Source organism: Copadichromis virginalis, linkage group LG18 (genome assembly GCF_057382275.1).
Source record: "Copadichromis virginalis isolate Kocher_CV1m ecotype Utaka linkage group LG18, C_Virginalis_male_GT1.1, whole genome shotgun sequence".
In the NCBI taxonomy this organism is placed as follows: Eukaryota; Metazoa; Chordata; class Actinopteri; order Cichliformes; family Cichlidae; genus Copadichromis; species Copadichromis virginalis.
This window is the reverse complement of record NC_140635.1, coordinates 31,570,740-31,588,906: the sequence shown is the minus strand read 5'-3', so window position 1 is coordinate 31,588,906 and position 18,167 is coordinate 31,570,740. Positions and strand designations below refer to the sequence as shown.

The 18,167-nt window shown below is 39.5% G+C and overlaps 1 protein-coding gene across 8 annotated transcripts in view; it reads right to left on the bottom strand.

The window, feature by feature from the left end:
* The window catches only part of ctnnd2b (catenin (cadherin-associated protein), delta 2b), a 236,594-nt gene that overhangs the window by 58,746 nt on the left and 159,681 nt on the right, over window positions 1–18,167 (bottom strand). For all 8 annotated transcript variants that reach the window (XM_085440168.1, XM_085440170.1, XM_085440172.1 and 5 more), the window contains one exon: window positions 2,401–2,533. In XM_085440168.1, the coding sequence (XP_085296294.1) occupies window positions 2,401–2,533 (133 nt within the window). The remainder of the gene's footprint in view (window positions 1–2,400; window positions 2,534–18,167) is intronic.

Sequence of the window (18,167 nt, the reverse complement as noted above, 5' to 3'; positions counted from 1 at the left end):
ACCTTCACATATTGCAGTGCAGACACATACTTCATACTGCAGTTCTCTTCATTACTTGCTGCAACAAAGAGAACTAGATAATGCCGAGAAAAGCATAAAAGATTCCTATGAAGAAACTGGGCAGATTCACCGCCTTCCAGCTCAGCATCTGATTTCTCACAATGTGTGATGCTAATCAGGTGTTCTTTATCCTGAATGAAGAACACTGAGAGAAAGCCTTCTTCATCAATTCCAATTAGGGACTAAATAAGTTAACAAATTAACCAGATTTTTCAATGTGTAGATTTTTGTGCTTAAGCTTCATAAAACATTTATCATATAAAGTTATTTATTATGTGGCATGATTATGATCTGCACATTGGTCTCTGGTACTACATAGCTCCTCTCCTCCCTCTATGAAAACACACTAGCTAACTCATTCATATTAAAAAGCAAAAGAGGACTAAGGAGGAAGAAAACAGCAGCTGTAATTCTCATCTTCAGGAGGAGTTCAGCTAAAATTAACCCCCTGCTTGCTTTATCTTTGTTCTTGTGTTAGAGAGCAATGGCACCTGGTACAGTACATACAAATTACATAAGACTTTATTTTTTTACTCTTGGTTGAACTCACAAGCGCCAACATTACATTAGTGAACTCAACAAAGGCATCTATTTGCATGCAGGTTTACTTCCGAGGAAAAATGAATACAAAAAAACACTGTGCGGGATGCGAGGACAGCCAGACCAGCCCTAAAGCATGATGGGCTTTCAGTTAATTAGATCAATTAGCAAACAGCTGTGGTGGAAAACAGCATCAATAGACATAAATCTGTTACAACAGCAAAACCTCTGTCTAAATACTGGGTAGGGCCCCCTTGTGCTGCAAACACAGCCATCTGGGGGTGTTCTGTGTTATCTTGCTCCACTTTGGACTCTTTGTCATGTTCCTCAAGTCGCTCCTAAGCATCCGCAAACAATGGCGACGGATCCTTTGGGTTTCCGAGCATCAGACCTATTCGGAATGAATGCTTTGATCGTTAGCATTTACTTTGTTTAGTGTTTTAATCTTCTGGTGTAACGGACAAAGAATATAGGGTGGCCCTGAGAGGTCAAACACACTGCGACTTAAGAAAACACCAGCAAACAGGAAAAAAAGCTGGAACAACTCTCACAGCAGGAGTGTTTTTGGGGGAAACAGCAGCGTGAGGGAATAGCCGTGGAAGTGACTGAAGGCAAAACACGGGAAAGACCGCATTGATTCACGCTTAAAAGAAGCAGAAGATTCTTCTGTGCTGGGAGGGAGAAAAAGATGCAGATAATGTATGTTTTGATTTAATATTATCATCACTTCCCAAGCTGGTTGCAGTGTGTTTGATCTTTCAGGGCCACCGTAAGAATAGTCAAAAACGATATATATTTGGCTTTAAAGACTCAAAACTTTGTTTTCTCTCATGGTGACCCATGATCAAAGATGATGGTGCTTGGGTGCATTTAGAACAACTCATTTACAGACAATCAGGACAAATCAGAGACTTGGGTCTGTCTTAAAAAAACTCTAGTGAAAAGCAGGCGTACTTATCTGCTACTTTGCCGTTTTGTTTTGTTTTGATGCATTCTGCATTCATTTGTTATTTCTGGGTTGCTTTTAACTGCTTTATTGATTATCCAGTTTTCACAATTTTATCTAAAATTAGTCACTTCTTATTTTAATTTTTTTTGCATACATTGTTTCAATATATAGTTGATTTTCTTTACTGTGTTCTTTTTAAAATGTTATGTTGCTGTAGATTGTTTTCAGAAAAAAGCACTTTGTGGAGGTGCCATGTAAATAAAGACTACTGTTTGTTCCAAAATGTCAATATGTGTAATTTAAGTAAGGCCCGCTGGCAAGATAACTGATGCGCTGCAATGCTAGAATGACCACAGGCAGTCTGCTTCAGGAACATTATTGGTGAATCCACACAGAAAGCACCGTGGAGAAGTTGCAGTATTATTTCACCATTTGTCTGTTCCATAAGTATGAAAAACATTTTTAATGCGAGCACACACACACACACACACACACACACACACACACACACACACACACACGCAGAGTCATAGAGCACCTAGCTCTGAAATCGTACTTGTGGCACAGAAAGCACTGACGAAAAAATGTTCAGCAAACCACAGAACGTTACTCAAACTCTACCTTAATGTTCATCTGCACCAGAGGAAGCCCTGGGAGAGAATTTCAGTGGGTGTTCTGATTAAAATTACAGAGTTAAAGCATGCATGTGTGTGTTTAAGCAACATTATGTTGTAGCGCTATGACATCAATTAAATTAAATAATTTAATTTATGTCAATTAAATATGACATATTTAATTTCTCCGTGTGTGAGAATCTTGTGTCTGTGCAGGTTTCCCTCAGTGATTGATACCTCAGATTTGATCTTGTTGTCTCCAAAGCAGAGGTGCTGGAGGTAAGCAGCAGCATTGGATTGAACTGATGGGAACTGATGTTGCAACATCTGGATCACCTCTGGCAGCTCTGGATCCCTCCAGCCAAACTCCCTACAGAGCGACACAGAGAGAGAGAGAAAATATAGTATGCTTTGATGAATGCAGCGATAGAGATGTGTGTGCGGAGCTGAACCTGTTAGCCTGCCTCCCTACTGTGACCCTGATTTAAAATGCTTACCGGAGAAGGAAGAAAGAAAGACAGAGAGACAGAAAGAGAAGCATAATAAGTTGGAATAAATCAAAAGAAAAAAGGGGGGGAAAAAAACGACACATTAAATAAACAGAGATTTCCGTTCTGTTTCAGTGATCTACAATAACTGTTTATTTAGGGTGAAATTATTCAGCACAATATTAAAAAAGATGCGCGTCACCAGGTGACTGTTTCCAAGTGACAGTTCACTAAAGGCCTGCCAATTTAGGTTTGGGACATAAGCACAGGCTGAATGATTTGACCTTTACCACAACAAGTGAGGAACCTAAATGTCATACATAAATTAAATGCTTACCTCGGTTATGCAAATTAGTAAATATGAGATCATTAGTGTGTGAATGTAAAATGTAAACTATGTTTAAAGGTAAAATAAAGCACTGGTAAACGGTGTTCTATTATTTTTGTCAACATATTCTTCACTTTTCCACACATGACTTACAGAGTATTCTGTAGCGTCACAGTCAGACATGTAGGCCTCCTTTGTGGAACACGTGAAAAATCAAATGCTAAAAAAACCAAAGAACAAACCTCTACTGAGAACTGTGGAAGCCATCTGCAGTTTCAGGCATCTCCAGGTTTGTGGAATTATCTGATAAATAATTATTCCTTTGAGGCACAGCCCATCCAACAAATCTGTATGGTTTATGGATGCAGCTTGCTAATCAAGCTTGCTTAGCATTAGCTAATGATTAAACACTCATCTAAATATCAGAACTGGCTCAAAAGAACCAAATAAAACGGTTATATGGCTGTTAATATCAGCATGCTGATAACCAAAACAAAAATTATTCCTGGCGTTTTTATTGATGTTTAGAATTGTACTGTGTAGAAAACACAACTAAAAATGAAGGTCTCATTCTTTTCTTATCAGAGCCGGATCAATAGAGGATTTTAAGACCTATATTGGAATTTCTTGATTTGAAAATCTCATATTTAAATATATTGGCCGATATTTTTAACATCACAACAGGCTCTATTCTAATATTTCTTATGTGTAGTTGTTTTTTTACTCATTCACGCTCTGGCCAAGTCAGCTTGGATCAGCTGGTTGTTGAGTTTATTACGTTCCAAGCACGTGCGTCACAAACTATATAACATCAACAGTCAGAACATGGTAAAAGGCTGTTCCTCTCCGATAAGGAAAGAAGTGCTTTTAAGAAAAAAGATATGAAATGAAAAAAAATATACAGCTTGATTTAATAGTTCTATGTTGCTTTTTTGAAAACATAACCCTATCAAATAAGCCCAAGGACTTGCAGGCTGCGTGCATGCATACATTTTTAATGTGACTTGCTGTCGTTTTCAGACAAAGAAGTCATTTTTTTTAACTCAATGCTTTAATTTGGCTGTAAAGAAATGTCTACGGTTTCTCCCTCCTCTAGAATCCAGGCCCTCACTAACAGCGAAGGCCGGGCACTGTTAGTTGTCCATAAAATCCACCTCAGTGAATGGAGTTGGCAAACTCACTGCAGTGAATGTGGTGCATTTTCTGGCTGCCCATTGTGCTAGATCAATATACATTTTATCCTGTGGACTCCAAAAGCACTGCTAAGGTCTAATGAACACAGTCAAACATTTAGAGATATGTCATAAAGCAAACACAGGGATACAAAAACCGCAGCCTAACAAATGCAAGATGTTGCAAAACGCACCGCCTTTGCTTCTAAAGTAACCTGACGTTCATCCTTTCATTTTGTGCATCTTCTCTGGGTATAACAAAGAGAAGCAAGTTAAGTCATAAATCAAAAACACATGAACTTCGAAACTTTCCAGTTTTTTTTATAGAATGTAAAACAGAAATTCCCAAAGAGCGTCCATTCGGTGTATTGTGGTACAATCCACTATGGCTTCTATTGTGCAATGAGAATACTGAGCAGCTACTGAGCCACTATAAGAGCTTCTTCCTTCTGTGGTGATAAGTCCTTACTTTAATTTCCCCCAGCTACCCTGGCTTTAGCGTCCAACCAGAGGTCTACTAGTGCTCTTGCCTAAAAGGCGTGCTTATACACACAGACAAACACACACACACACACACACACACACACACACACACACAGAAACACAATAAGCTCACTAACCCTACACATACATGTGGGGGGTGCTGGCACGAAAGTAGAAACACAGATTAACGTGAGAAAGATGTGATGTGAAAGAATAAAGCCGCGGCGAGGGAATCAGAGGAAAGGATGGATTGTGGAGAGGGAGGCGTGGTTTATCGATGTAGGCCAACAAAAGCATCGCAGTTCCTTGACAGCAGCGGTTTCTTGGGACCAACTAAGGCAGGTGCCGGCTCTTTGTTTGGTGCAAACTTTTAGTCCCACAGCGGGATTTAATATTCTTGGGATTTGGGAGGAGGAGCCGATGCTTCCCGGATACTAATTTCTACCATCATCTTTCGCCATATGCTCTGCTGTGTTTGATAGAGTCCACCTGCTGTTTCTTCTTTTAAACCGGCAAACGAACACACACGCATACACGCTCATTGACTTGCATGCACGCCCAACCATCAAAGGCAGTGCAGAAGAGCCAGGATTAGAAAGCTTTTGTCTCGAAGTTTCATAATGACCCAATGGGATAAACTCAGTGTTTGAAAAATGGGGAAAATGGAGAGAGAATCATTTCAAAGGTTATTTGTTTCCCTGCGCTCTTTAAATTCCAACAGTTTTCTCTCTTTCGTTTAAATCGATTGTGTGAATGGCTTTCTGTTTCTTTTATGGCTTCCCTCCACACGAAGAATCCTGCTGTTACTAACATACGGTAGCAATAAATACGATTAAAGATTACATAACCTTGAGTAGGTTAACTGGCTGATAAGAAGCTCCTGTCATGTGTGTATGTTTATGTTTTTATGAGGTGGTGGGACGTCTGCACATATGAAGCTTCTAGAATAATCAGTAAAGATCGCTTCTTACATCAGACAGATTAGTTATGTAAACTGATGAAATGGCAAAAAACAATAACATAACTGCAATTGTCTGTGAAGGTTCTCAGTCATCCAGGTCATCGTAGTCAACTGCAATTGATTACAGAGACGATAAGAGAGCTGAGATTTAACTATAGAAGTACATTTACTGTAAATGTGCTGCACTATACTTCTGTTTTACAGGACAACAATGTTATATTTACACTGATCAGACATAATATGATGATCACTGACAGGTGAAGTGAATAACACTGATTATCTCTTCATCTTGGAGCCTTGTTAGTTTGAAATATTAGGAAGCAAGTAAACATTTTGAACATTCCCAAGGAACCAAATTGTGAAGGCAAGATGACTGGGTCGAAAGCTGCAGCTCTTGTGGGGTGATCTATCAGAAACCAAAGAAGGAACAGTGGTGAACCAGCGACATGGTCATGCATGGACAAGGATTACTGATGCTCGAAGGCTGACCCGCGTAGTCCGATCCACCAGACGAGCTGCTGAAGCTCAAAATGCTGAAAACTTGAACGCTAATTCTGATAGAAAGGTGTCAGAATACACAAGACTTAAAGGATCTGTTGCTAACATCTTGGTGCAGATACCACAACACATCTACTGTCCACGCCTCGATGGGTCAGGGTGGTCAAAATGTTATGCCTGATCGGTGTACTTTAATCAAAAACCAAGTAAACCAAGAGGACCGAGTCTAAGGGTTATCATCTAGGAACTATAGTTTTAAAGTACACCGATAACAAAGAATTTTGTTAATTCTTAGATTTTTTTCAAATTTTGCTGAAGTTTCTCTTCCACGTGACTGTTGCGTTTCTCCACTCTGTAACCAACTCGTGTTTGTGAATGTATTCTTGGTCCTTCTTTGAGTTACTCCCAGATTGATTTGGAAGTTTAGTGCTTCATGTGGCTCTGTGTTTTTATTCCACTCTGTTGTTTTCCCTCCCCTTGCTAGTACCTGTCTGACTTTACCTGTTCCTTCCTTCCTAGTTTGTATTTAGTCTGTGGCCTTTTCTCATTTTCCTCCTCGTCTCCTTTGTCATCCTGTCTGTGACCTGGAAATCCATTACAAAATGTCTCAATTTCTAAAATAAATCTGGAGGAGAGAAGGTAGAGGAGTCTTTCAGGAGGAGCTATAATCAAGGATGGGCAAGTGTTGTTAAATCCAGCGTACCCAAGACTAGGGGAACGCAGCTAAAATATGAAACCATCCTTGTTATTCATATGTTTTTTCAGTTTTTTAAGATCATCAGATTTTCTGCCCTTCACTGTTTCTCTGTGTGCAATTTAAAAAGGGGATAACACCTTGTCACATTGTTATACAACAAAACTATCTATGATGCAGTTGTGTCAGATGTCATGTTTAACACTTTAAAATAATGGCTCAATGTCCCATTTGGCATCTTTTTCATTCTAAACGATATTTAGTCCAATAAAAAAATATATTTCCATGAGATAATCTGATGGGATCCTCTGATGCGATCGGATTAATAGAAAGTGGTGAATGTCTAAATAGAAGACAAGTTTTGAAAGTATATCCCATGACTGTATACTGAATGTGTGTATGTATCCATTTTTCCTGCTCAACTTTGAGGACAAAATGTTCCCTTGTTATCACAGTGTTATTCACTTCACCTGTCAGTGTCATAATGTCAAAACAAATTAAGGCAAAAGAAATTAGCATATAGATGTTCCTATTCGCGGTGCACCTGTGGATGTATGAGCAGCTATCACTGAATTATTTGTAAACTTAAAAACATCTTCTTCCTCCGGCAAGTTCGGGATTTATAAGGAAAATCCTTTTCATGTAATATCTAACAGGATTTATAGGCTATTATCCTTCATTGAAATATGAGATAATAATGTCCTAACAAAATTACCGCTAAGCTAAATCTAAAAGTATGAGCATGCTTTGCCACTGTGTGAGCTGACTCAGTTGTGACACCAGAATCGGGTGCACTTTGTGATGGTAACTGCAAGAGTTGGGTGTTTTAATTGCCTCCAGGTGCTAACTTCCTGACATGCACCCAAATACATTCAGTGCTTTTCTCGATGTAGAGCAAAAAAGGTTATCCACTCAGCTCATACATTTTAACCATTTTAGTGACAACGAGAGCCGTGGATACCATAATAAGCTACACAAGAGGTCCGTCGGCACAGATGTTTGAAGGACTTAACATGTGCACCGGTGAAACAATTTCACTTATATTACTCCATCAAAACACATAGATGTTGCTTGCACATCAGTGGACGAACAATAAGCATTACCTGAAGGTAAAGTGGCACTCTACCACAATAACTCTAAATAGATTTTTTATCATGCTGTGATCTCTTAAATCCACGGTCTTCTTTTAAGTTTGTATCTTACATTATCTCCCTTTCTAAAATCCAGGTAGCAAGAATAGGCATGCCACTACTGAGACACACAAATGTGACACAATAAACACTTATCCCTTAAACAAGGGGACAAGGTTCAGTGGGTGTAATCCTGCAGGCTCAGAAAATGTGACACACACACACACACACACACACACACACACACACACACACACACACACACAGAAAGAAGACACAACTGTGTGAATAAATTTTGACATAACAGGAATTGGCCAGAAATGTACATAAATACATCATAAAAAGAAAGGAATACACACACACACACCAGAGTCTAGAATAAGGCCAGAGAGACAAAAGTGGTGCATCCATCACAGCAGATCAAACTCAACCCAAGGCTAGAGGCGCGATGCTCTGCGGAGTTGTGCACACATACAGTGAAAAACAGCTGTACAATAAATATTCATCTTTGTTTCTCTAGTATAAAACTTTTACGAGACTTAAGTGACTCTTAGTATCATTTAGTATGAGTTCACAAGCAATGTAAGGGACACTTGATCTGGACTTATTTATTAGTATTATGTTGCAAGAGAAAAATGCAAGGAGCCACTGATAATAAACTATAGTGTGAGACACACGAGACGTATAGAAACACAAACATGCATTTATTCTATATGGGACTACAAGACAATCTCCCTAAGTGCAAACTGAAGCCATTGTGAAAGAACTACAATTCATTGGAAGCTTGCTGAGTCAGTCCTCTGAGACAAAATGAGCAAAAATAAATAATAAATGACAGAAAAAGAGCTAATATTTCCTTTTATAACAATGACACCAAGCAGCAGCCTCCAGGACTAAATAAATGTTGTAACGGCTGTAATTCCTCAAATGACCACCTGAGGCTAAATCTAAAAGCCAGTCAATTCCCATAGACTCCCATGTAAAGAAAGCCCAACTTAACGGCATTAACAAGCATGTTCAAAATTTCTAAATATAGCTTTGGCCTAAATAGATAGTTTGTATCTTCATAAATCCTTCATCTGGATAATGGCAAAAGCTTAAAGTTAAGGGTGTGGTTACTCTGACTGACTCTTGTGCTGAAACAGGGAGCTATAATTGGTGGCCATCTGCTAGGACTCACTTTCAGTAATTCAAGTCCCTGAACTAGCTTAAAGCACCTTAAAGCGACTGTTGTTGTGATTTGGAGTTATATAAATACAACTGAACTGAACTGGAGCTATCCTCAGTGTTTCAGCTGTTGGAGCCCTTGGGATCATTTTAATTACAATTATCTGACAAATTCTGTGATTTGCTATTTGCTACAATATGTCCAGTTCGTGCTTCAGTTTTGGTATTTTATTAGTCTGTAACTTAGGACTAATTAGCAGACATCCATGTCAAGTTGCTGGATGCTTGCTTAAGCTTGCTAGTGTTAGCTGATAATGATAATTTAGCACTCCTCCTTGCTAGTCAAATGTGGGAACTCTAGCACAAATAATAATAATAATCCGGTTGTTCAGTCTGACGTCACTAGCCGTGTCTGGACCTAAACTCCGCTGCAGGTCCATATATCAAACGATCACTATTGCATTACTGAGAGTTGAAAAACTGTCTAAAGTCTTTCATCTTTAATAAAATGATCAGCGTTCTGCTCTACCAGGTGTAACAATTGAGTTTAACATCCAGGCATCCATGAAAACGGAATTTATGACATTTAACGGAGTTAGAAGTTAGCAGGGAGTTAGCTCGCTAGCTTCTATCTAAATACAATATAGCATGTCCTGACTGCGGAGTTTTGGAAACAAATTAAAATGTACAGCTCTGTTATCACTTCCAGCATAAATGAAGACAGAAAACTAAACAGCAGTGACGTTTGTAGGGTTACTGAAGTTGGGCTAGCTGGTATATAATGATGTTAGCATAATATAAACAAGCTAACTTTTTTTCCACTCGATAAAAGTTAACGTGAGTGTTCTCGGTGGTCAGGAACAAATGTAATCGCATGGCAGGATGCTGTAAAAGGACCAAACTTCAGCCAGGAGAACAACTGAGATAATCCATCCACAATACGAGGTTAGTCATTCATATACTGCTGCATGGGCTGGGCTGTAGTTACATCCTAAGGTTTTAAAAACTGAGCTTAAATAAATGATTAGCGGTAATAAAAGCCGAGGGAGGTCAACAGTGATCACTGACTGTTTTAGGAGCTTTTTGAGATTAAATAGAAGAAAATACATAACATTAAACATGTTAACAACACAAAAGCCATATTAAACGCAGACTACTTTAGGCCCGGAAGTAGGATTCGTCACGTCATCACTTAACAATCGGATAATAATAATAATAATAATAATAATAATAATAATAATAATAATAACAACAACAACAACAACAACAACAACAACAACAACAACAACAACAATAATAATAAAGAAACATGTTTTTGGCCAAAATCCTAAGGCTAAAGCTTCAAAATGTGGAATGCAAAGTGATGTCACACTGCCGCTTTCCATCATTTATTTACAGTCTATACAGTAGCATGGGGTTTTATACAACATCTTTTTAAACTGTATTAAAGTTTTAAGTTATGATTAAACTCTCTAAACTGAACACTATGTCTGACAGATAAAAGGGTTTACTGTGTGATTCACTGTATCAACAGAATCCAAGAATTCTGAGCAGCAGTTTTATGAACGAAATTCAAGTTTGTTTGTTTTTTCCGATTGCTTAGCACTAATTAGTAGGAATGCATCTATGCAAGGCTCAAAAATGGGCATTTATAAACCACTGGATGATGTCCCTTTTATAAATAGTCTATGTACTGTATGGGGCATGGGTGTCCCATACAACATAAAGATGATATAAGATGTCATTAAAAGTGCGCCGAAAGAAGCCGACACTAAAATACTCTACCTACAGTTGCAGAAAAACTCGAGTCAGGCCCGTCTCCTGTGGGAGGGTTTTCTGCCCCAGAAAGCTGTACTATTATGGTTCATTCATTCACTAACTTTAGCCCAGAGCTGTACAAGTTTTTACTCCCTCTCGCTTTCATTCTGTGTGTGTTTCTTCCGAAAAGAGAACACAAGAGAATATGGTGCTCCCAGTCCCAAACACTGTGTGACAACATCACAGCGGGGTGAGCAAATACTACTGAGCCATCTGTGAACTTCAGGCAAAAGTGTTCATGCAGGGAATGTTTGCACTGTTTTAATGTTAGAGTTAAGAAAAGAATATAGAACATATTTGGAGACGAATGCTTTTGTGGAAGACACGAAATTCTGCCAGAACTGAAAAGTGAACTGAGTGACGTGAGTTTAAAAGTAGGCTCTTATAAATATGTGGAATTCTGCCTTAGCTTTTACCGATTTTATTGAATAATGAAGAAGCAAAAGAAAGACTCCTGATTGTCTGGAGCTCTTCCTACAAGGACAGATTTGACCCAGCAGATTCCACAAATCCAAAGATTTGTCTAAAAACTAGTAGTATACACAGTATATATTGTGAAAATTCATCTTATGCACATATGTAGATACATCTGTGTAAATGGACCTGCGCCTGCATCTGTGCGCATGTGCCTGACTCCCGAGAGCCTAACATTTCATTTGGACTGGGACAAAGTACCGTCGAACCATCAATCCCCTCTTTGTTCCTAACCATCCAGGTGGGCTATCTTGCATCAGCACTTGCGTAGGTATGTGTGCGAGTGTGTGTGGCTCTGTGCGTGATCATGTCACCCACAGCCAAAACATTTACACCACAATACGAGATGTCAGGCTGCAGGCAACCCAACAATTAAACTCGGTAAATAAATAAGCTATCTATGAATTATGTATTCAGAAAGCGGGGCGAGGCGCTGTGATGTGAGGGCTGCAGGCAGATGATGCTCCCTGCCATATCGGGCTGAAAGGATTTCCTGTGAGTCAGGATTTTTGAGGAATAGAGTGATTTGAAAGCAGAGAGTGAACTATGTGATTTGTGTCGGTATGTTTGTGTGTGCACTCCTACTGAGGATTGTCAGTGGGGGAAATGGAGATTCGTCTGATGACTCAACCCCCGAAAGACAAACAGAAATACAGGCAGACACGGAGCGACAGGTAGAAACCTGCAGAGTAAACTGATAGAAAAGGAAGAAAGGAGGAAAAGAAGAAGGAGAATTTGAAACACACTGACAACGGCGCTGATTCACTGCATTAACTTTTCAGCAGGGCATCGCACAACTTCAGGCGGCTGATTAACAGCAAAACATTACAGTGTATTTATAGAAAAAGGGAATTCAGCAGCGCAAGCTCCAGTGTTGTACTCGTTAGCACCAGAGAAAAAAAACCAGAAACACATGCGGAGCTGCCCACATCAAATTCAGCTGATGGGTGTAGCTCTTTGTATAGTAACTGATCAAGAATGTTTAAACACAGCAAACCGGGATGATGTTTGTCTCTTTAAAACATTTAATGTCATCTGTTCTTTATGAAAGAGCAAACAATGAAGATGGAATTATGTCTCACACTACTGCGGTGTGGTAAAAAGAGCCTAGCATTAAATGCTCTATAAAAGTTATCATTTGTTCTGTTAAAACCATAAACTGTATATAATAAATGGTGTCATTGTCTACTACATGACACCGATTGGTCATTTAATGCAGCGGTCCCCAACCGCCGGGCCTCGGACCGGTATCGGTCCGTGAGTCGTTTGGTACCGGGCCGCAAGAGTTGAGGCTCAGGTGTGAAATGTGTGGTTTTCAGGGTTTTTATCGGCTTTCAGCGTTATTTTGTTATCGTTAACTCGGTTTTCCTGGGTCTTTTCACGTGTGTTATGAATAAATCTTCATTTTTTCGGTACCAGTACTAGTTTTATTTTGTTGTATTTATCCACGACACCTTAAAGGCCGATCTGTGAAAATATCGTCGGGCATAAACCGGTCCGTGGCGCAAAAAAGGTTGGAGACCGCTGATTTAATGGCGTCATGACAGCGACTCCTTCACAAAAAAACAAACCTTGGTGTTTTGAAGACAGGCGTGGATCTGACTGTGGAACCAATTTAAAAAGGCAAAGGCAAAATCCTATGACCCCAAAAGTTGTTGATCCTCACCGACGTGCTTTTACCCCAAGGGCCATCTCCAGGGTTCTGGCCCCAGTGACCCCTAGGACGAGGTATGGTTTTTCCTCTATAATGGTACTGTGAATTGCATTTGGTCTAAGACTTTGGTGAGAGGCTGTGAGCAGGAATGGATATACTTGTATCCCCCAGGTTTGCCTTTGGATAAGGAAACAGATCCTGAGGGTCTTGACTGTTGACTGTGCTTACTTGCCAAATGACAGTTCAGAGTGCTCAGATTTCCTGGCAGCTTTGCTTTCCTGAGTTGGGTGCCTGAAATTGAGCCATTTGGTTATCCCATTGTCCTACTGGGGGACTTTAATATGCACAATGATAGCCTGACCTGGAGGAGTCTGATTGTGAGAAATGACCCACCTCACCTGAGCCCAAATTCTGTTTTGTTGTTGGATTTCTGTGCTAACCACTGTTTGCCCATAACAAACACCGTGTTCAAACGTAAGGATGTTTATAAGGGGGCTCACGCCATCACTGGGGATAAGGTCACTAATGTAGTTAACCCTCTAAAGCCTAACCTTTAGACAGGTGTTTTGCAGAGTTTTTTTTTTTTCAACATCTGTCACTCCGGAGCCTCCTGAACCATTTGCTTAATTGAAAAAATTCCAACATTTCCTGAAAGCAGCGACTCTGCGTTTTTCAGTGATATTAGGGTCATTACAATAATCACACAGCAGTCCTGCTGGTTGGTTGAGAGAAGACAGAGTGAGTGAGTGTTATGGAGCTCTACAGAAAACAGACATTTTATTACATTTGGGTTCTTTTAAACTTTTAAAAGTTTGACCTAAAAGTGGCAGGACCATTTGTGCTAACATTGGTTTTAACGGTTTAAACTCCTGCAACAATGTGTGGAAATGAGTGACTGTGGCTTTGGACAGGGTGGTGTTTCCCCCATTAAGAAGATGGAATGGAGAGAGTGTTCCAGTGTGTTTAGGTGGATCACACTTCTCAGCCTCCACAGGAAGGTCCATCCAGTTAGTTGGACATTGAATTCTACAGAAACAATGCATTTTTTCATCCTCGCTGTGGAATACTGGATCGGCTCCTCATCCTTTTGAGGATATTTGAGCGTGTGTGGGAGTTTGACCAACCAGTTTACATGTGGTCTGTGGACTTTGGTCATGGTCCTCAGTCAACAAGTGCCTACTCTGGGTTGGGAACAAGTTACTGCACCAAGTATCTTGGGGGTTTGTTCATGAGTGAGGGAAGAGTGGAGCAGGAGACTTACAGATGGACTGGTGCAGCTTCAGCAGTGATGTAGACACTGCACCAGTCTGTACAGACTACTACAGGCTCCTGTGACCTAGATAAGTGGCAGAAACTGGATCGATGAGTGGAAAAAGACAACAGACACAAGAGCTGCTACAAGAGAGATGTGTACTCTGGAGTAAAATGAAAGTGAGAGAAGACAGTGGTGCTGCAAGAATTCAAATCTAGTGATTTGACTCAGTGTGCTCTCAGTGCTCCTGTTTATTTCTAACATGACAGCTCCACATTAGAGCTCTCACACTTTAAACTGCATGCACAAAACATTAAAGATTGCTCAGTGTGTTCAGCTCTGACTCTGTCCCGTAGCCTAAAAAAATGAGGTGTGGAAATTGTTTTAGTTTGTCACCAGATAAAAGTGCAACTAATTTTACTGACTGAATAGGTATTCTTGATCATACATGTGCTACAAATGTAACTGATTAGTTTTCTCATCTCATTCCAGACCAAGTTATGTGTTGAGCATAAGTTATGGGGATCTACTCTTGCAACAGAAAAAGCACCTTTGTGACATCGATAATTCTGATTTTAAGGCCAACATACCTCACTAACCCCTTTATCTCACTTTGTGGTAGACTACCACTCAGGACAATACCATGGTAACCAAAACACTGCAATAGTTAGAGGAGACATTTGTGTTTATATGATGCATCCATAGAGTTTGGATTCATCTTGACAATCTGGTCTAAAAAGTTATCGGTCCACTCTAAATCCAGATATGGAAACATCTAGCTTCAAACAAGAAAAACATGCCGAAGGCCAAAACAATAACATCAAGGCTATGTCTATCCTTTATATATCATTTATGGTTGAGAAGAAATCTATTTGTATTTGATGAATGAGTTTTTTTGTGGCACAAACCCACTTACACATTAAAGCAGTTGCAAGTTAAATCTATGTGTGCTTGTTTATGTCTGGGTGACATCTTTGTAGTTTCAGTATAGGAAAAAAGTTAGAAGTTGACTTGATGGGAAGGAGAACAGAAACTGAGGCAGGGAGAAAATTTGAGAAAAAGTGTGTGTGTGTGTGTGTGTGTGTGTGTGTGTGTGTGTGTGTGTGTGTGTGTGTGTGTGTGTGTGTGTGTGTGTTTGTGTGTGTGTGTGCGTGCGTGTGTGTGTGTGTGTGTGTGTGTGTGTAAGTTTGGGTTACAAAGATACTGTTGGTGTGCGTGAGGGTGTGATAGCATGGCTGACTGACTGGCTTATTGAAGCTGGACGAGATGAACGAAAGGTCAGGAGATGTCAGGCAAAGCTGAGAAGCACACATACAAACACACAGAGTCCATCTTATCCATGTAACTGAGTATGGATCAGAGATTCTCAGTGTGCAGGAGAGCATGAAATAAAATCAGGCACTTTTAGGATTGGGTCAGATCCTGTCTCTTACAAATCTGTCTTCGTGTTAGCATGAATGTTTCCATAAATTACCAGAAGCCTAAGGGAGGAAGTGCGTTGGAGTACATAAGATGCTGTCTCTACAGTAACATGTCTTGATTTGCCAGATTACGCTGGCGAACGGCTTGAAAAATCAGGTAAATGAAATTTGTTTGAATCTTTTAGAGTATAAAGATAGTTTAATGAGCGTTTCCTCATTTATGTCACTACAGATAGTATCAGTGCAACAAATTATTTGATCTCTTTTTCATTTTCATGTAAATTCTATTTTCATGCCTTCAAAAATCAAATAGTTTTCATTACTGAAGCTGATTTTGTAGAAGACGAGAAGGAAAGTATTAACTCTGAAAATTATGATGAAAAATCTTAATGATGACTTTATATGGTCAGGCGAAAAGGAAACTTTTGACTGGAGTCTATCCAGTATGCGAAAACTAATTACACCACATGAGTCAGTCATTTGTAGGACCATCTTTAGCGCCAATAATTTGAAATCAGTGTTTTCTATCTGATTTTATTTGTCTCTCTAACCTTAACACTGTAGAAGAGGATTGTGGGTATTCGTTTATGGACAATATTTCAATCAGGTTGTGATATGGATTTTGACTGGACCATTGCAACACCTTGATTAGCTGCTGTATTTTGGATCATTGTCCTGTTGGTCTAATGGACCACTGCAAGGTCATCACGTCCTGTGGCTGCAAAACAAGCCAAATTCTTACCCCTCCACCACTGTGCTGTTTGTGTTTGAGGAGTTTGTGTTGATATGGTGCTTGGTGGTGGCCAAACATGCAACACCAAGCACCATATGAACAAATTTGACCAATTTGGTCTTGTCTGCCCAAAGGACATGTTCTGCTCCAGAAGTTGTGTGTTCAGGTGCAAATAAGCCTGCCTGATGTGTTTTTATAAGAGCAGAGGCTTTCTTTGGCAGCTGTAACACTACATCACTAACTACCAATGATTCAATTTAATTCAGTTATATTTACAACAACAGTTGCCTCAAGGCCATTTGGATTGTAAGGTAAAGACCCTACTGTTAAGAATACAGTTAATATTTGTTCCTTAATGATAACTGATTGGACTACAGTGCCACACACCAACACAATTCTTCATCCTAATGAGGACACACAAGATCTTTGTTTTAATTTTTAATTCTGAAAACAAAGCAGACAAAATAAATTAAAACCAGCCCTAAAAGACTTCAAAGTGATAAGAGTAAACATCTACAGGTAGAAATGATGCTTCAAATCTACGAGCCTGAGCCATCACTGCCTTTGTTACTAGTTAGGCTCTGGCTGCTGGGCTGGGGTTCAGCATACTGTCAGCGTTAACATCACTCTCGGCTCTTTGCTAGCTTTGTGTTAGCATGCTGTCTGTGTATGCAGAGAGTTAAAAATTCTGTTAGCAGTATAATACAGTTATCCAGTTTGCACTTTACCATCGTGCTCTTGTCCTTTTGTGCTACAAAAACATTTTCCGTACCTTCAACCCTCAAAAGTTGTAAACTGCCCTTTCCTTCTCCCAGCATATAAACTCATATCTGCTGATTGTAGTGTAGCTGACGTGTGGAGGAAGAAAAGGGCACGTTTATTTTTTTCTTTTTATACTCTATTATTATTATTATTATGTTCCTACTATGACTGCTGGATGTTTGCCTACCAGCTAGACAGAAAGAAAGATTCAAGATCTTTTATTTCTCAAGATCTTCTATTGGTCACGTGCATAGTTATACAAGTATAACATGCAGTGGCATACAGTTGTCACAAACTGTGGTAAATGGATTCGTGTTTATGACAGTTTCAGTTTCAGTTTTAATGTTTGAAAACCTGCTTCCAAAGTCTCAAACCAAAGAATTGACATTTGATTTAACATTTAACCTTTTTCAAAATTAATAGTTATACATTGCTGTGAAAAAGTAATTGCTCCCTAAACCTAATTACCAGCTGTGCCACGCTTGGCAACATGAACTGCAATCAAGTGATCAATAACTGTCAATAAGTCTTTCACATCACTGTGGAAGAATTTTGACCCACTCTTCCTTGCAGAATTGTTTTATTTCAGCCATACTGGATGGTTTTTGAGCATTTTGAGCATTTGCCAAATCTCTTTCTCATTCTTGAATCATGAACACTGTGGCGAGTCAGGCCTGCAGTTCTATAGATGTTGTTCTGGGTTCTTTTGTAACCTCCTGGAGGAGGGAATGTGCTCTTTAAGGTATTTTTGGTAGGATGGCCACTGCTGGAAACGGAGTCTTCTCCCTTGTGGATAATGGGTCTTACTGGAGTCCCAAACATCTGGAGATTCTTATGATTGTGGGATGATGCTGTTTTTTTTTTAAAGATCTTTACTACTTTACGTTGACAGTTTTTATTTAAATGATTTCTTGATTTAACAGGTCTGGCAGTTATTAGACCTAGAAGTGGCTAATGAAATTAAACTCA